Source organism: Orycteropus afer, unplaced genomic scaffold, assembly GCF_000298275.1.
Source record: "Orycteropus afer afer isolate SDZICR_OR568_19922 unplaced genomic scaffold, OryAfe1.0 scaffold00018, whole genome shotgun sequence".
Taxonomy (NCBI): Eukaryota; Metazoa; Chordata; class Mammalia; order Tubulidentata; family Orycteropodidae; genus Orycteropus; species Orycteropus afer.
In genome coordinates this window covers 19401441-19421966 of record NW_006921605.1, presented here as the reverse complement: position 1 = coordinate 19421966, position 20526 = coordinate 19401441, and the positions used below count along the sequence as shown (strand labels likewise).

Genomic DNA, 20526 nt, shown 5'->3' with positions numbered 1-20526 from the left:
GGCTCAGGACCGGACAGTGTTTCATTTTGCTGTAATAGGGTCACTGTGAGTTGTAGACAACTCGACAGCACCTAACAACAATAACAACATTTGTTGAAGAGGCTATCTCTCCCACATTTAATGGGTTTTGATCCTTTGTTGAAGATCAGCCGTCCATAGATAGATGGGTCTATTTCTGGATTTTCGAGTCTGTTCTATTGGTTTGTCTATCTATCATTGTACCAATACCACACTGTTTTAACTGCTGTGGCTATATTGTAGGTTTTGAGATCTGGGATTGTGAGACCTCCCACTTTGTTTTACTTCTTCAGCAGTGGTTTGCTTATCTTAGGTCTCTTTTCTTTCCATATGAAATTAATAATTTTTTTTTTTCCATATCCTTAAAAACTGTTGATGGTATCTGGATCAGGATTGCATTTAATGTGTAGATTGCTTTGGGTAATACTGACATTTTCACAATATTCAGTCTCTCTGTCCATGAACAGGAATGCTTGTGCCTAAGGCATTTGACTGCTAACCAGAAGGCTGACAGTTCAAACCCACCAGCCACTCCTCAGAAGGAAGATTGGGCAATCTAGTTCTGTAGACATACCACCTCAGAAGCCCAAAAAGGGGTCGCTGTGAGTTGGATTCTACTTGACAGCAGTGAGTTTGGTTTTTGGTTTAGTTTGGTTTGGTTTGGTTTATCCATGAACAAGGCAAGTTCTTCCATTTATGTAGATCCCTTGTAGTTTCTTGTGGTAGTGTTTTGTAGTTTTCTTTGTATAGGTCTTTTGTGTCTCTAATAAGATTTATTCCTAAATATTTTATCTTTTTGGTAGCTATTGTAAGTGGTATGGTTTTCCTTATTTCCTTTTCAGAGACCTCTTTGTTTATGTAGAAGAATCCAACTGGTTTTTGTAATTGACCTTGTATCCTGCCACTTTGCTGAACTCTCTATTAGTTCCAGTAATTTTTTTGCTAAGTCTCTTGGGTTTTCTATATATAGGATTATGTCATCTATGAATAGAGATAGCTTTACTTCTTCTTTGCCAATTTGGATGCCTGTTATTTCTCTTTCTTGCCTTATTGCCCTGGCTAGGACTTCCAATACAATGTTAAATAGAAGTGGTAATAGAGGGCATTCTTGTCTGGTTCCCGTTTGCAAGGGGAATGCTTTGAGTCTTTTTCTATTAACAATAATTCTGGCTGTTGGCTTTGCGTATATGCCCTTTATTACATTGAGAATCTCCCTTCTATCCCTATTTTGCTGAGAGTTCTGAACAGGAACAGATTTTATCAAATGCCTTTTCTGTGTCAATTGATATGATCATATGTTTCTTTTGTTTTGTTTGTGTTTTGTTTTTCTGATGTTGAACCATCCTTGCATACCTGGTATGAATCCCACTTGGTCATCATATATTATGTTTTATATATATTGTTGGATTCTGTTGGCTAGGATTTTGTTGAAGATTTTTGCATCTATATTCATGAGGGATATTGGTGTGTAGTTTTCGTTTTTAGTAGTGTCTTTCCCTAGTTCTGGTATCGGTGTTAAGCTTGCTTCATAAAATGAATTTGGGAGTATTCCATCTTTTTCTATGTTCTGGAATAGTTTGAGTAGTACAGGTGTCAGCTGTTTCCTGAATGTTTGGTGAAATTCTCCAGTGAAGCCATCTGGGCTAGGACTTTTTCATATGGGAAGCTTTTTTATGACCTGCTCAATTTCTTCTTTTGTTACAGGTCTGTTCAACTATTCTATCTCTGACTGTTACGTAGGTCTTGTGTTTCTAGAAGCTTGTCTATCTGTTCTAGGTTCTTGAATCTGTTGGAGTATAGTTCCTCATAATATTCTGTCAATATTTTTAATTTCAGTTGGTTCTGTTGTGATGTCACCCTTTTCATTTATTATTTGTGTTATTTGCATCTTCTCTTTCTTTTCCTTCATTAGATGTGCCAGTGGTTTGTCAATTTTGTTAATCTTTTCAAAGAACCAGCTTCTTGTTTTGTTGGTTTTCTCTATTGCTTTTTGTTTTCTGTTTCATTTGTTTATGCTCTGATCTTTATTATTTCCTTACTTCTGGAGGTTTCTTTTGTTGCTCTTTTTTAATTGTTGAAGTTGTTGAGTTAGAGTGTTGATTTTGTTTCTTTGCTCTTTTTTGATGTGTGCATTTAGTGTCTGGGACAGGGAAAATACTAGATGAGCTTAGACTATCTTGTGGTACTAGCAAGTAAAGAAGTGCTTGAAAAAGATGGGGATGGTTGAAAGAACAAAGACCACAAGAGAGCCACCCTGAAGGAGCTCCTGATGGCCAAAGCTGGAACAATTTGAGCAATAAAATAAATAAATAATTTGATTATAACCAGTAGAATAATAAAATATATATATATATGAGTCCATACTGATTAAATAATCAGATAAATATAGGGGAAAGGACAGCTCTTTGTTTCAGTCAAAAGAACTAATGCAACATTTAAGTGCTCAGCTGCTAACCAAAGCAGTAACCAAACAGGAGAAAGATGTGGCAGTCACTTCCATAAAGAGTACAGCCTTGGAAACCCTATGAGACCGTTCTGTTCTGTCTTGTAGAGTAGCTATGAGTTGAAATCGAGTTGATGGTGGCCAACAATAAAACCTATAGGCCTGCCCTTTACTTTCTTCCCTAATAAAAGTTATCTAAAATTCACTCAGTCTTCTTCCAAAGAATCAATACAACTCTGGTCATATCAGATATATTTTTGGCAGAATTATTTTAATAAATAGTTTAGGGATTTAACATAAGGAGAACTTTAGATTTAACAAATAATTAATATAAGTAAGACAGAACTGAAAATGAAATTTAGACAACTCATTTTGAGAAGTAAGAATTTACCACCAGGAAAGGTTTTCCCAGCTGATTTACTGAGGGTGGACTGATTCTGAACCATTTCTAAGAGGTTATAATAGTGACTCAATGTGGATGGCCATGGTGGCTTCCTCAAAGCTGTAGAGAGTGATCTAATATCTGTCACTGAGCTCTGGTGCAGTGAGAAACTGAAGAAAAATCTACATTCTCAGGTTTGCTTCCTATTTTTATCCATAGAAGAAGTTGTAGATGATGTCACTAGATAATTTTTAGGGAAATACCAAGTGTTTTTGATAGATTATGCAAACAATGTTGTTGTTGTTGTTGTTATGTGCCCTCGAGTCGGACCCTACTCATAGTGACCCCTCCTTGGGTTTCCGAGGCAGTATCACTACAAAAGTAGATTGCCCCATCTTCCTTCCAAGGAGTGGCCAGTGGGTTTGAACCACCAGCCTTCTGGTTAGCAGTCAAGTACTTTAGGCACTATGCTACCAGAGCTCCTTATGTTAACATATACATAACAATAAACCAAAGCCTACTGCCATTGAGTAGATTCTGACTTATGGTCAGAATGGAGTAAAACCATCCCATAAGGTTTCCAAGACTGTAAATCTGTACAGAAGCAAACTGTCACATCTTTCTCCTACAGAGTGGCTGATGGGTTTCAACTACTGATCTTTCAGTTAGTAGCCGAGCACTTAATCACTGCGCCATCAGGGCTCCGTACTTACAATACCAAACCAAAACCAAACTCACTGCCATTGAGTTGATTCTGACTCATAGCGACCCTCCACTGGGTTTTTAAGTAAATCTTTAAAGAAGCAGACTGCCTTATCTTTCTTCCACAGAGCAGCTGATGGGTTCAAACTACTGACCTTTTGGGTAGCAACCCAATGCCTTAACCACTACACTACCAGAGCTCCTTGTATATATAATAGATACTTTGAAATGTCTAGTAAATAACCAATTTTGAATCACACTGTATATCTCACGAAGATGTTGAATGATTTTTGTGTCTGAATTCTGTAAAAAAGTGGAGACTGTATTTGAAATGCCAAAGAATTGTTTGAAAGTAAAAGGAGAGAGGTAGCCACAGAAGGTGCAACTTTAGCATTGACCTTCGTTAGATGAAACTTCATTTAGTCAAGAGCACAGATGATTTTTAATGAAATTAGTAACCTACCCCACTGCCATGGAGTCAATTCTGATTCACAGTGACCCTATAGGACAGAGTAGAACTGCCCCATAGTGTTTCCAAGGCTGTAATCTTTACAAAAGAAGGCCTCATCTTTCTCTCATCGAGCAACTGGTGGGTTCAAACTGCCCACCTTTTGGTTAGCAGCCCAATGCTTTAACCACAGCACCACCAGAGCTCCTTTGAAATGAGTAGCAGAACCCTTTTCTGCATTTCAGAATTTTTTTCTTCAAACTGATATCCTGTTACTTTAGGTAAAGGTTAAGTTGCAACTGGTTTGTTCACTTGTGCTTAGCCTTGACGTGGAATCAATGGAGATGAAATATGATGAAAAGTTCATATTGATTCAGAGGTTTGCTGTTTGCTTTTTTTTTTTTTTTAAGTAGAGATTTGTATCCATGTAGACGTAACCATTGACATTTACTGTTCATTGAAAGAACAGATCAATTGCTGCCAAGTTTTCTCTTTGGGCTATTTAAGCTGTGCTTAAAATAGGTAATAAAGCAATGGCCAATCTAAAAAATAATACAGAGGGAAGGCTCCATTTTTATTTTTAAATTTTAATTGTAGATTATTATAGTTGATGTATACAATAGCAGAATTGTATCACATTTCCTATCTTACATGAATCAGACAGTTTCAGAGTTGACAACTTTTAGTTTTACTTGAAAAAAATCTTAAGGAGTGGGGAGACAGAAGCTAGTATTAGAGAATAGTCGTATAATAACCATAGTTACTGCTCTTGCTACTCATAAGTTTATTTGCATTCTCATCTTTCTTTTGTAGGTGGTTGCCTATCACTATTGCCAAGCAGATAATGCCTACACCTGCCTGGTGCCCGAATTTGTCCACAATGTGGCTGCCCTGCTCTGCCGCTCACCTCAACTGACAGCCTATCGGGAACAGCTTCTCCGGGAGCCTCACCTGCAGAGCATGCTGAGCCTTCGGTCCTGTGTTCAAGACCCCATGGCCTCCTTCCGCAGGGGAGTCCTAGAGCCCCTGGAGAATCTCCACAAAGGTACAGATGAGGTGCAGAGGAGGTGAAAGGTCACTTGGGACATGCTATGGAAATTATTATTGTTATCACATTGCCAAACTAAATGTTCCATAGCTGGTATACTGGAATAGGATATAGTTAGGAGATAAAAGATTTTAGTTGCAGGGGAGTGGGGGTAAAAAATTCTATAGGAACTATAACTTCCTCCTCTCTTGATAAATATTCTGATCCTCATTTTCAAATATAATACATTTTTTTTTGTACATAGTGTAGTAGAGCTTCTAGTCCTTTCTCTGGAATTCAGATAAATTAGTGAAACTGTGGCTTCCCAGTCAATGTTGTGGCGTTTCTATGAACACCCCAATTCTGTCTGTTCGATGTTTTCTATTACTCTTAACAGTTTAAGTAAAATGAAACCATAAGCATGATCACACAACTCTATGTGTATGCTAAAAAATCACTGGATTCCTTTCTTCCCTTTCACCTCTGCCACTCCAGTGTTGAATGTGGCTTAAGTGCAACCGTCTCTTCAGAGATGTCAGCGCTGAAAGACAAAGAAAAGGATTTGAGTACGCATGAGATTCCTGAGAAACTTACATGCCTTCTCAAGGGTTTCAGAAGTCCTTGTAAGAAAAAAAATGATTATAATTTCTGGTCTCTTGGCTACCATCCTCAGTGATTTCAGCCTCATGTTGGCTACTTGGGTATTACCATTTCTTTTTCCTCTCCACTCTGATTACCTCGGTTCTACCTCTCCTACCTCTTAGCTTGACCATACTCTAGCCCTTTTAAACCTTGAATGTCTCCACAAATACTTTTAATCAGATTTTCTGTACATTCAGTTAATCTCTAAATCCCTTTAATTCTGCCTTCCTGATACTTTCCACATCTGTTCATCTCAAATTCATTTCTACTGTTGTCTCCCCAATGGCTCTTCAGCTATCCATGACTACCCCTTCATGTTTTTGTCTGGTTTTCTAATTTAATACTTCTCCCACATTATAACACCCTTAGAAAATTATGAAATTTTGTATAGCACACTGGGATAAAAAATCAAGACTCCTCATGACTGGACATGATTAACCCTGAGCCTACAGCTATGCCAAGTGCAGATGCCCTAAGGGCTGAAGAATTCATTTTTAAGCACACCTCTAGGCCATTCATAGCATACCTGGACCCAGCCACTCCAATCTTCAGAGTTTTATATGCTGCTTCCAGAGAAACAGTAAAGCATTGCTCTGAGAACTTCATTTTTCAATTTAAAGACCTCCAGTATTGCCTATGAGAGCCCTGGTAGCATAGTGCCTAAGGCACTTGACTGCTAACCAGAAGGCTGGTGGTTCAAATCCACTAGCCACTCCTCAGAAGGAAAGTTGGGCAATGTATTTCCATAGTGATACCACCTTAGAAACCCAAGGAGGGGTCGCTATGAGTCGGGTCTGACTCGATGACACGTAACAACAATAATGTTGCCTACTGAATTAAATTCCAGCTCCTTAATCTAGCATTCAAAGTGCTTGATGATCTGGAAACCACCTACTCTAGCCAGATTACCCATGTTTACCCTCTATGAACCCTAAGTTTACATGCAAATAGGTATTAACTAGCCCTTAAACACTCCATACATTTATTTATTCAGTTTCCTTTTCCTGATATGCCTTCTCACATCTTTGCCTGTCAGAATTCTTCCTGTCTTTCAAGAATAAATCCTATACCATTCATGAAATAACCTCCTGATCTACCTTCCTGGTTTGATGCAGCATTAGATAACTGAAACAAATACCATTTTTAGTACCACCAAAAAACATGATACTTATGAGTAAATTTAACAAAAGATGTGTAAGACCTCCACAGTGAAAGCTACAAAACATTGCAGAGTGAAACTGAAGAGGACCTAAGTAAGTGGAAAGTCATGCCATGTTTATAAATTGGAAGACTCAACATTGGTAAGACGTTAGTTTTTCCCAAAACTGATCTGTTGATTCAACATAATTACAATTAGAATTTCAACAGGATTTTTGTAGAAATTGACAAATTTTATAGAAATTCATAGGACCAAGAATAGCCAAAATAATCTTGAAAAGAAGAAAATTTGATGTACCTGGTTTCAAGATAATATAAAGCTGTAATAATCATGACAGGCAGTGATGTAATCATAACTGTTTAACAACTAGCTCAAGGGGAAGAGGCTGATATGATCCATGAAAATTTAAGAATCAGTTCTCAGTAGTCAGTTTGAGCCAGCTCCAGCACTCCAATGATGGTGGTATTTGTCCAAAGATAGATAAATGGAGCAATAGAACAGAATGGACAATCTGGAAATAAACCCACACATATACAGTCAGTTGATCTTCCTGAAAGATGCCAAGAGAATTCTTTCCATCAAATGGTAATGGAATAATTAGATCAATTTGTTGTTGTTGCTGTTGTTGTTGTTGGGTGCCATCAAGTCGGTTCTGACTCAGAGCTACCCTGTATACAACAGAACGAAACACTGCCCTATCCTGCGTGCTCCTCGTGGCTACGTTTGAACCCATTGTTGCACCAACAGTGTCAGTCCATCTCATTGAGGGTCTTTCTTTCTTTTTTGCTGACCCTCTTCTTCACCAAGTGTGATGTCCTTCTCCAGGGACTGGTCCCTGCTGGTAACACGTCCAAAGCATATGACACAAAGTCCCCATCCTCACTTCTCAGAGACATTCTGGCTCTACTCTCAAGACAGGTATTTAACACATGATTTCTGGGGACACAATCTGTAACGTAGTTATACATACATAGTTTATGCATGTATAACCATCTAGAATGTGCCGTAGAAGTGAGTCCCTAGAGAAAGATGTCATATTTGATAAAGTAGAAGGTCAGCAAAGAAGAGGAAGACCCTCAATCGAATGGACTGACACAGTGGCTGCAACAGTGGGTTCAGACACAGCAGTGATTGTGAGGATGGTGCAGAACTGGGCAGTGTTTCCTTCGGTTGGACATAGGGTGGCTATGATTCAGAACCGACTTAATAGCACCTAAGAACAAAATCAACATCTAATGCTTATATTTTAGGAGAAAAATTAAAAGGCTTATTTCTTTTACTAACTCTTTATTGTAATTTGGGTGAAAGTTACAGAGCGTATTTGTTTCCCATTTAACAGTTCATACACATTTTGTTTGATGACATGGATTGCAGTCCCCACAATGTAACCAGCTTTCCTCCCCACTTCCTGCCTTTTCCCTGTGTCCTTCTTTCCTATGTATTCCGGCCCTCTGAGCTTTCTCCTTGTGCAAATGCTGCCCTTCTGATTTCCCATGGTTGATTGTTCTAAGTACACCTCCCTGGTGCAGATGTTGACCTTGTAAGCCTATCTGTTGTTTGGCTGAAAGTTAAGCCATAGGAATGAGTTCAGCTGCAGGCTCAAAGTGTGACTAGGGGCCATGATCTTGGGGGTTTCACCAGTCTCTACTAGAGCAGTAAACCTGTTGTTTTTTTATGATTTCGAGTTTTGTTTGACATTTTTCTCTCATTCTATCAAGAATCTCCAATTTTGATCTTTTTCTGAGTGGTTGGCTGTGATAACCAGAAACCATCTAGTTTTTCTGGTCTCAGGTGTATGTAGGCTGAGATTCTCATGGTCCACTAGTCCCTTGGACTAATTGTTTCCATGATCTTTGATTTTCTTTACTCTTTTTTGCTCTAGACGAGGAGAGACCAAGTTGCATCTTAGATGGCCACTCGCAAGATTTTAAGATTTCAGTTGCTACTGACCAAAGTAGGATGCAGAACAATGTTTTTGTGTAGTATATGACATGCCAGTTGAGCTTGATGTCCCCTGCTACCATGGTCCTGAGCCTGCAGGCTCAGCAACTCACGCCCCTAAAGTGTCTGGTTGTATCTAAGAAGTTATAACTTTACTCCCTGTTAGCTGGGTTACATGTATGGATATTTTTATAGCACATATAAATACATATGTAGAAATATCATCTGCCAAACCTGTGTGGTCATGGGTATATTCCTTTTTGCCTACCCATACCTGATCATCTGGCCTGTCTACCTGTGCATCTACCCATAGATCAATGTTAGTTATTACTGATAGTGCAGCCCTCTGTATGTAAAAGTATCGACCTTTGTTGTCAGCCTGTCTTGTGCACCTCTCTGTATCTTGCTTAAAAAGTCTTATTGATCATGCAGAAAAGATCTGTGTGTTTTCCAGTGTGAAACTAAAATACCATTTACAGTTGCAGTTGCTCTTGACTCTTTTAAAGGGTAGAAGAACCAATCTTGAGCAGAAGTCCCCAGCTTCATCATCTTTTTCCTCTTCAGATACAACCTGTTTCTTACTTTAGGCATCCAGTGACTTCTTGCATGCTTTTCCCTGCTTTCTTCCCATCAGAATCTGGACGGTCTTAATGACTAGCAACTTTTACTTGTTACTCACAGTTCATTCCTTCTAAAATATTTATTCAGCCTAAGAGGTTTTCATCTCTAATTGTTAAATATTGTTAATGAATCAATAAGCATTTAGTAAGAGGGCAGGCCTGAAATCTTACCAAACCTTCTTCTTCAGCCTAGCCCTGCAGGTAAACTGATTTTGTTGATTTATGTTACTATAGAGTCCAGGGGAAGCTGGACACAAAAGTAACAGAGAATTTTCTCTTTCTCTTGACTCTTCCTCCACAGGGAAGATCAAGCAAGAGTCTGTTCTTTTTAAGGCTGCTGTAGGTATAATTAAGGAAGCTGCTACTTCTGTAGTATCTTGGGATCTAGCCTGCCTAGTTCAAGTCTGTTTATTAGCTGAATTCTTTTTCTCTATTGCTCTATCCCTTCCTTTAATACACATTCACATATAGTCCTATTATCGCTTTGGACTTCAAATTAAACCTCTTTTGGAAATTCCTAAAGGCACATGTGATACTATTCTCTTTAATGCCATCAGATTAAAAGAGAGAAAGAGAGAGAGAATACCTCCTAGTCAACTTTCTCGTGTATGAGAGAAAAATGAACTTCCATGTACAAATTCCATAGCTCCAATATGCAGGCTATGTCATGATTGATAATAAACTTAAAGACTCGTGAAAATGATGATGTGTATACTTCATAATGGGCTCAAATATAGCAAGGATCGTGGAGCTGGCGTGGGATCGGGCGGTGTTTCGTTCTGCTGTGCATAGGGTCACTGTGAGTCGGAAATGATTCAACGGCACCTAACAACAACAACATACTTTATATATTGTACACGCAACAAAAGGTTTCACACCTGATGAAAACATTCATTAAATGAATTATTCCATGTCTTTATAATAAATTGTGTGCCCCAAGCTTCCATAAAAACATGTAAGAAGGGTCTTTTCTAATTTGTTTTTTTCCCAAACAGATAAGTGCTCAAAGACTCAGTAAGAACTCACTTATCCACTTGGTAATTATTAAGTAATTTGTTTCTTTCTATCTCAGAGAGAAAAATCCCAGATGAAGATTTCATCATCTTAATTGATGGATTAAATGAAGCAGAATTTCACAAACCGGATTATGGGGATACAATTGTATCATTTCTGAGTAAAATGATTGGAAAATTTCCTTCTTGGCTCAAACTAATTGTAACAGTTAGGACCAGTTTACAGGTATGTGTTTGTTTTTATGCTATAAATTATTTCCCTTGGAGAGGTTAACTTGAAAAAGTTCTTGATCTTAGTTTCCTTAATGATAACATCTCTTTCTAAACCTCTGTGATGTCCTTGAGCATTGATGAGAATAATTCCTAAAAAAGTTTGTTTTGAGAATAAGAAATTCGACCTAGATAGAGTATTCTCTGTATATGGCTCTGTTAACTCCGATTCCCATTCCCATTGTTCTAGATGAGTTTTGATAAAGTATCCCTCAAAAATAACATGAATAGAAAGTCCGTTTTTCTAGATTTTGTTCTAGAACAGCAGTGCAAAGAAAGTCCCTAACACTCTAATTTACTGTTTGACTTTTGTTTTTGTTTGTTTGTTTTTTTTTAAATCATTTATTGCTATGCAAAATTCAGTCCAGTCTGTAATCTGGGGTCAAATTTCTGGTTTTTCCCCTTGCTTCTACTTAGACAACTTTTCTGTAACATGAAGGTGGACTTCCTTCTATATATGCCTTCCTCTAAGAGTTATTGCCAATATTAGAGCATTATATTAAATTTTAGGGAGTCCTGGTAGCATAGTGGTCAAAGCACTTGACTGTTAAATGAAAGGTCAGTGATTTGAACCCACTAGCCACTCCATGGGAGAAAGGTGTGGCAGTCTGCTTCCATAAAGATACACAGCCTTGGAAGCCCTCTGGGACAGTTCTGCTCTGTCCTACAGTGTCATTATGAGTTAGAATTGACTCATTGGCAATAAATTAGGTTATTTATTAAATTTTCTGCAATAGAGAGAGAAGTGTTCTTTTAAATTATCTTCCCTGTTCACTCAGTGATCATTTATTAACATAGAAGTAGAACCAGGAATGTGTATGAGGATATATGGGCTAAGGATAAGTGATTTCACCTTCCCCAACATTCTCATTATAGCTGAGTATCTCCCACTTACATATTCACACCTGGTTCAGAACAGTGATTCTCACCCTTTTCAAAGAAACATTGCCTCTTCTGATGAACATTAAAATCTCATACATTGTATAGTCATCCACTATTTTGATGCAGTCCCCAGTAACAATTGGTAATTTACAGAAAATAGTCTGAACTTATTTTTCACCTGTCCCAGACACCTAGTATAATTCCTATGTATTAGATAATTGGTTTTAATTCCTTCCATGATCAAAAACTAATCCTAACTGCCACTTTGAAGATATTTGTCATTAATCTCAAAGTAATTTGAGCTCAAGAATGTAGATAAATCAATATATGTGTATCATCTTTATAATTAAAATTATATAATTTACCATTATTGGTCAGTAACTTGGTTGTTAAAAATGAACAGTGAATAGAAGAAACCTCTAGGAATATGCTCTCTGTCTAGTATTAAGTCCAAATAGATGCTTATATGTTATTCTCGTACGTATTTTTACATAATGCCACATGCAGTCTCAAAATAACTTCTAAGTGTGATTGGGTAGAACAGATGACTTTTTTCAGCTCTGCCAAAGAACAGAAAAAGTACATACTAACCTACAAAGTCCAAATTTCAGTGTCTCCATGCAGCAAGACCTGCAATAACTTCCCAGATACTTCATTCACTTCAGCCAAGGTTTTTTTTTTTTTTTTTTAATTTTTTCATTCTGCTCTAATAGTGGAATATTTCATAGATTTTTAAAAATGAACCCTCATATGTAATCCTTCATTAGTTCTATAGATATTTCTTAACCATTTAAGTGTGTCAGGCATTGCCTAAGGGGCTGGAAATACAACAATGAACAAGACAGACAGTGGCCCTGCCCTCATAGAGCTTAAATTCTAGTGAAGAACACAAATAATAAATAAGTAAAAAATAAATGTATACTAAAATGTCAGGTAGTTTTAAATGCTGTGAAAACAAATAAAAAGGATAAATAGGGATGGTGTTATTTTAGATCAGATAGGTAGGAAAGCCTCTCCAAGGAGCTTTATAAAGTGATGAAATCTGATTTACCTTTTTAAAAGATCCTTTGGCTGTTGGCTTTGTAGATAATAAAATGTACAAGATCAAGAATGAAAGTAGAGACAGGTAAGAGACTGTTGCAAAAGTACAGGTAAGAGATAATGGTGGCTTAGACTAGAGTGGTAATGGTGGAGGCCATGTGATATAGTCATATTTGGACTATATTTTGAAGGCAACTCAAAAGGACTTGGTGATGGATTGAATGTGGGTATGAGCAGGCAACAAGATTCAAGAATGAATCCTGAGATTTTGGTGAGCACCTGAATAAACACTGATTTAAAGGAAAGAGAAGAATCACAGATACCTGTTCCTGTTTCGTGGTAGGGTTCATGGTAACGCCTTTCATTGACATATGGAAGGTTTGTGGTGGGAACAGAACTCAGTTTTCTGATTTGGTCACATTAAGTTTGTGAAGCATCCAAGTCTAAATGTTGAGTAGAGAAAGCTATAAAATGGAAACTCAGGGAAGATGACTAAGCTAAAACCATAAATTTAGGCATCATCAGCATATATATGGTATTTAAAACCATGGCACTAAATAAAACATCCTAGGAAATGCGGATGACAAGAGAAGTGAAATTAATAGTAACCTGAGCCCTGAAAGGACTAGGAAATGAAAGAGGAGTCGGCAAAAAAAAAAAAAAGGCTGGGTGGAAACAGCAAACGAGGAGGAAAGTGAGGGGCACGTGCAACGAAAAGTGTGATCACATGTGTCAGACACTACTACAGGTTAAGGAAGATGAGAACTGAAACTTGGTTATTGGATTTGGCAAGGTCAAATTATTGATAATCTTGACAAGACCTATGTCATTGAAGTGGTAGGACTGAAATCCTGATAGGAGCCAAATGAGGAGAGAATGGGAAAGGCAGGATTGGAGATAGCAAGTAAACTTTCCTGTGGATTTTACTGAAAATGGATACAGAAAAGTAGGGTCTTGGGTAGACTACGGGGCCATAGGTCTTTGTGGTCTATGTTTAAGGAGAAATTGATGTAAGAGAGAGTGGCTCCTTACAGAAGCAAAGTCCTTAAGTTCGTAAGATAGGATGAAATCCAGTGCATGAAAGTCACCACAAAGCCTTGTCACCTTCCCCAATAAAATTTCCAAACAGACCACCAAGACACTGTGCTTCGCATGATTACAAACATTCCTTTGGTCTAAGGCACCGCCAGGACACCTTTGTTTAAATTCAGTCATTTAATTAGGAGGCTTAGAAAGCAGCATTTTTATATGGCATTCTTTGAGTATTTACACAGTTCTCTTATGGATTTGTACTTTGACATTATAGCATGGCTTACACTGAGAAAGATTACAACAGAAAAGTTTTATGTATACCATACCACTTGTTTAGGAGTACTGTTTAGATTTTCACCCAGTAAATCACTCCTAAATTCCCCTTTATGAAAACCCATAAAAAATGATCTTACGTCTCAATATTAGGAAAAACTGCATTCCTTCTGTGTAACTAATTTGTTTTAATCTATGGATACTAATATGTAATCATGTTTCCCTCTTTGGCCACTCAGAAGTTCAAGATAAATTTGTGGACCTCATAGTTTATCAACAAGAGTTAGGGGAAACTGAAGGTCTTTCTGTCTCTCTCTCCATCTATTTTAGGAAATTACCAAGCTGCTGCCTTTCCATAGGATTTTTTTGGATCGACTAGAAGAGAATGAAGCCATAGACCAGGACCTGCAGGCTTATATCCTGCACCGGATACACAGCAGCTCAGAGATCCAGAATAACATTTCACTTAATGGCAAAATGGACAACACTACATTTGGCAAACTCAGTTCTCATCTCAAGACCCTCAGTCAAGGGTCCTATCTATATCTGAAACTCACATTTGACCTCATAGAGAAAGGCTATCTAGTGTTAAAGAGCTCTAGCTACAAAGTAGTTCCTGTTTCGCTCTCTGAGGTTTATTTACTCCAGTGCAATATGAAGTTCCCTACCCAGTCTTCCTTTGACCGGGTGATGCCTCTCCTGAATGTGGCAGTGGCCTCTCTCCACCCACTGACTGATGAACATATCTTCCAGGCCATCAATGCCGGTAGCATTGAAGGTACACTAGAATGGGAGGATTTTCAGCAGAGAATGGAAAACCTCTCTATGTTTCTAATCAAGCGCAGAGACATGACTCGTATGTTTGTACATCCTTCTTTTCGAGAATGGCTTATCTGGAGAGAAGAAGGAGAGAAAACCAAATTTCTCTGTGACCCCAGGTAAGCCATAGATCTGTAATAAGCTAATCTGAGCCTATTTTGTATTTATGGGATGGATATTGAAAACGGTGAGAAGTGTTCTTTATTGAACACATCACATAGAGGAAACATCATCTCTGTTTGTACTCAAGGCAAGGCTATAATGAACTTAATTTATTTCCTCACAATGTTATTTCCTTAAGACTCTAGATCTGCATGGATATTTAGAATGCTACCCTACATTTTCCTGAATAATTTTCTCTGATCCCACTAAGGATCACAGGCTATAATTAACTTAGCCATTTAACAACTTCCTCAGTATTCTTCAGATAAGAAGAAAGATTTGAGATAATGTTTTTCTCTGACTCATTTAAAACCATTTAAAAATTAGGGTTGCCCTTTTAAAAGCTGTGCCACTATAAGGTCACCAATGAATAACCCTATTAAAAGCCCATTAAAAGCTGGTCCTATAGTCTGTACTGGAAAATGGAATCTTAAACCTGATAGCTGAAAAATACTTGAAGAGATCAGCTATCTCTGGTTTAACTCCTCCCTGCCTTTCAACAAATAAGGTATCATTATCCCCATTTTATTGTAAAGGCATTAAGATGCTGAATCACTTACTCAGGGTCATAAAGTAAATAGATGGAGGAAGAAAGAAGGACTGAATAATGATGGCAAATATATAGTATACACCACCACTCACCCATCATCGTGACCCCATGGCAGACACCACTGATTGACCCCAACACTCTTTCCCAATGACCTTGGTCCTGACTTGAGAGTCTTTCAACTTAGCAAACCAGACTAGATATGAAACTATTTCTCATTCTCTTGGATGGAACCTAGTTCTCTGGTATTCTAGTAGGGTGTGCTTTCTACTCCTCCACAATACTTTTTAAAAAGAATTATTCCTTTAGTAAATTTGGTGTTTTCAAAAGTAAACATATTCCTGAATTCCTGGAAGTAAGACACCAACATAACTCACAAATGCAGAGTTTATTCTGGCTCAAAAAGAAGTTAGACCAAGTTTGACAGTGCCTCATTTTATGATTCATCAGAGAGACTAAACATCTCAGACCGTGCTGTGGTTTTATTACCCTTGTGGCCATGTTCTTCACCAGGCCTTAATAGAGACAGCTGTACTTATGGACATGCTGCTTAGCCTACTTCATGCTGATTCATTAGAAAATTCCAAATTCTCATGAAGATACTAAGGTAGGCAGTAGATTTTGTAGTATTTTTCCCGAGAGGGTAACTTCTATAAAGAAATATGCTGTAGCAGAAAGAACATGAATTTTAGAGTCAGATTACCTATGTATAGATCCTACCTCTTCTGAAAACTAAATGTGACCTTTGGAAAGTTACATAATGTTTCTGAGACTTAGATTTCTTATCTACATGAAGGGGATGATAATGCCGTCTTCCTAAAGTTGTTGAAAGTTAAGTGAGGTTGTGTGATATAATGCCTAGAATACTATAGTGTGACATAGCACAGAAAGTGTTCAGGGAGTGTTCTTTTTCCTCCTCTCACTTTGCAGAAATAGACTCTTCAGGTATACCTTAACTGAATCCTGGGACTAATTGGACAGGGAGCAACAGTCTTTTGCGCTTAGCATTTTGGGGCACAAGATTCAAAACAAAAAATACAAATAAGCCTGAATCTCTTGTGTGAATTGTTTAGTGTTTCCAAGAGGATTTTACTCTAAATCCCACTAGTACTGCTGCCATTGCTTAAATACATAGAATTGGCAACCACATAAATAAGAAATAAAGACCAGACTACAATTGCCTAACAAACACTTTGAGATCAGCTCCCAGAGAGACTTTGCTTGCTGATCTGCTCTCCCAGCCTGGAATGTCTCAGAGGATTCAAGACAGCCAGACTACCACTGAATTAACAGTGTCCAACAGAGGACAGGCCTCAAGTTACAATATTGAAGGATCTACAGGAAAAATATTGAACAATGAAGGAAGTATCAAGGGAAGAGAAGATGGAAGTTATACACAGTTACTGTACCAAAAAGAACTGGTCAGTATTCAACCGTTTCAAGAGGCAGCATATGATCAAGAACTAATGGTTTTGAAGGAGGAAGTCTAAGCTGCACTAAAGGCATTGGTGAAAAACAAGGCTGCAGGAGTTGATGGAGTACCACTGAGATGTTTCAAAAAAAGGAAGCAATGCTGGAAGCACTCACTCATTTATGCCCAGAAATTTGGAAGGCCCGCTGATTGGAAGAGATCCTTATTTGTACCCATTCCAAAAAATAGGTGATCCAAAAGAATGTAGAAATTAACTAGCAATAACATTAATATCACACACAAGTAAAGTTTTGCCGAAGATAATTCAAAAATGGTTGCAGCAGTATATCAACAGAGAACTGCCAGAAATTCAAGCCAGATTCAGAAGAGGATGTGCAGTAAGCAGTATCATTGCTATATGAGGTGGATCTTGGCTGACAGCCGAGGATACCAGAAAGACATTTACCTGGATTTTATTGACTGTATACAAAGGCATTTGACTATGTGGATCATAGCAAATTAGGGATAACATTGTGAAGAACTGGAATTCCAGAACCTTTAATGGTGCTCATCAGGAACTTGTATATAGACCAAGAGGCAGTTGTTCAAACAGAACAATGGGATACTACATGGTTTAAAATCAGGAACGGTGTGTGTCAAAGTTGTATCTTTTCATCATACTTACTCAATCTGTATGCTAAGCATATAGTCCAAAAAGCTGTACTGTAGCAAGAAGAATATGGCATCAGGATTGGAGGAAGACTTATTAACAACCTATGACATACAGATGACACAATTGTGTTTGCTGAAAGTGAAGAGGACTTGAAACACTTACTGATAAAGATCAAATACTATAGCCTTCAGTATGGATTACACCTCAACATAAAATAAAAATCCTCATAACTGGACTAATAACCAGCATCATGATAAATGGAGAAAAGACTGAAATTGTCAAGGATTTCATTTTGCCTGGGTCCACAATCAATGCTGATGAAAGCAGCAATTAAGAAAACAAATTATTAAAAAAAGAAATCAGGTGATGTATTGCACTGGGCAAATCTGCTACAAAAAAAAAAAAGCCTCTTTAAAGTGTTTAAAAAAAAAAGATAGCACTTTGTGGACTAATGTGCATCTGACCCAAATCGTGACATTTGCAGTTGCCTCATGTGCATGTGAAAGCTGGACAGTGAAAAGGAAGACCAAAGAACTGATGCATTTGAATTATGGTGTTGGCAAAGAATGTTGAATATACCATGAATGCCAGAAGGTGACGAGAACAAGTCTGTCTTGAAAGAAGTACAGCCAGAATGCTCCTTAGAAGTGAGAATGGTAAGACTTCATCTCACACATTTGGACTTGTTATCAGGAGGGACCAGTCCCTGGAGAGAAGGGCATCATGCTTAGAAAAGTGGAGGATCAGCAAAAAAGAGGAAGACCCTAAACAAGATGGTTTGACACAGTGGCTTTAACAGTGGGCTCAAACAGCAACAGCTGTGAGGATCACAATGACCAGACAATGTCATTTTGTTGTACAGGGTCATTATGAGGTAGAACCAACTCACCGGGAGCTAACAGCAGTAAGAACAGATGGAAACCCTCAGACCCTCCCAGAGGGGAAGGTACATTATTTATGAAAGCATATCATGACTCTATAGGCTTGTCTTCTCAACGCTGTTTATTAGCTAGAAGCATTGCTGCAACATCTGATGCACAGGGACAAGAAGAGCAGACACTTTTATCTAACTTCACATACTGTATCGTCTGTTCCCTAGATTGAATAACACTCGTGGCTGCTGAGGGATCATCATGTTACACTTAATCACAGAGATAAAATTGTAAATAGGATCAGGGGTTTTCACAAAAGTTTCCTTTAGATTTTATTTCAGTTAGAATTAAGCCTCCTATCCAGTACTGTCTGGCACCAACTTGGTTACTAAAGTATTGATCTCAGAGCTTGAGGCTCCCTGTGTCGATGAGATGGAAATTCACTAAGAATTTAATGCTACTGGCAAAGCCCAAGCTGGCCTTTCAAAGAAACTGGCTGTATACAGTGCTTTCCATTTCAGGCAAGAGTGATTAGCAGGACTCTCTCCAGTCAGGGTTTGTCTTTGTGGTCTTCAGCCTCTACTTACTGCACAGTGTTTACCCCTCCGTTCTCCACTTTCTCCCCAACCTCTTTTCAGGATTCTGTTGTTTTGATAAACCACACTGACCACTTCAGTGCCTTTGAAATCACACCAGGTAGGCCAGTGCCTGACATGCATGTCTCCGTGTAAGGAGCACTCTGTGTAAGGAAGCAGTAGAGCATCTTTCTGTCTTCAAGTCCATTTTCCTGTGCTTTCAACACTCACTTGTTCACCCTAAACTTACTGACCTTATTAGGGAATTAGACACAGATGAGTATATTCTACTGAAGCCAAAAAGTAATTGATCTTCATCAGAATTAGGCCACCCAGGGAGATAGCTTCTGCCTAAACTAAAAAGACTCAATAATCTGAGGATGGTCCTGGAAAGAGGAAATAGCAGGGCCAGAGGTCAGCTGAGGCTGAGTTTTCTTGATTTTAAGTATCAGGCTGCCTATTGTCCTAGAATCAATCAAGGCAGAGAATTGACATCCCAGAGAAAATGGCCTAGTGTTGCAGAGACATACAGTTGTCACAGAAAGAGTGAATTATAGATAATATCTTTTCTTGGCTTACAGGATGAGATTGTGTGTGTGTGTGTGTGTGTGTTTATCAAACTGTAAGAGAAGTATCACTGAAGAATCTAACCACATCAAAAAAATTTGGATTTGCAGTCTAGGTAAAAGTATGCTTCTCAAAGCACTCACAACCCTTAGCCCTTGTCATCTTATTCTGATTATTTCCCACTATTCATCACTGTTGTACTTCTTGCCTCTGAAATTAATCTGGAGCTCTGGTAGCATGGTGCCTCAGGCATTTGACTGCTAACCAGAAGGCTGGCGGTTCAAACCCCCAGCCGCCACTTCTCGGAAGGAAGACTGGGCAATCTACTTCCGTAGTGATACCGCCTCAGAAACCCAAGGAGGGGTCGACTGTGAGTTCGGTCTGACTCAACAGCACATAACAAACAACAGCAACATGTTTTACTCCCTTGTGCACTGAGATACCGGATTAGCCTACTGATCTAATAAACAATCCCTGCCACTATGTTAATGGGTGGGTAGAAAACCCATTCCAGGCAATTTGTTCATTTTAAATAAGGGATTTTAGATAAGTCACCAGCCCCTGCCATCTGATCCGTTAGTGACTTTGATAGTGGAAATTTGAGGCTGATAAAAGTAGACAGTTGGCACAAGCTTTGTAGTGCTGTCCAGTTGCTGCTTAATCTGTCTGCATAGCTTTAGGTTAACCTCTAATGAATCCCCACTCTTTTTTCTCTGTTTCCTTTCCTCAGTATCTTTGTTTTCATGGTATCTACCCTCTATTTCCCAGTGACAACTCTCAGATCATTTTTATTGTGTGTGTGTGTATGCAAATACATGTATGTGTAAGGTTTTGATATGGAAATTAGAAGACTTTGCTGCTTTGCTTTTAACTGTTTGAATGAAACACAGGTGGCTTCTTGTGAATTTGATACACTCTTGTGATTTGGAAGCCTTATTTAGTTTGACCTGATTTCTTGGAGATCAAACCAGAGCAGCAAATTTCATGGCCAGTGAAGAAAGGGAAAG

At 38.3% G+C, this 20526-nt stretch overlaps 1 protein-coding gene across 1 annotated transcript in view; it reads left to right on the top strand.

Annotated features, from left to right (window-relative positions):
* The window catches only part of TANC2 (tetratricopeptide repeat, ankyrin repeat and coiled-coil containing 2), a 413117-nt gene that overhangs the window by 308968 nt on the left and 83623 nt on the right, over positions 1–20526 (top strand). The window contains exons 10-12 of the mRNA XM_042783546.1: positions 4807–5038; positions 10455–10621; positions 14224–14831. Of these exons, the coding sequence (XP_042639480.1) occupies positions 4807–5038; positions 10455–10621; positions 14224–14831 (1007 nt within the window). The remainder of the gene's footprint in view (positions 1–4806; positions 5039–10454; positions 10622–14223; positions 14832–20526) is intronic.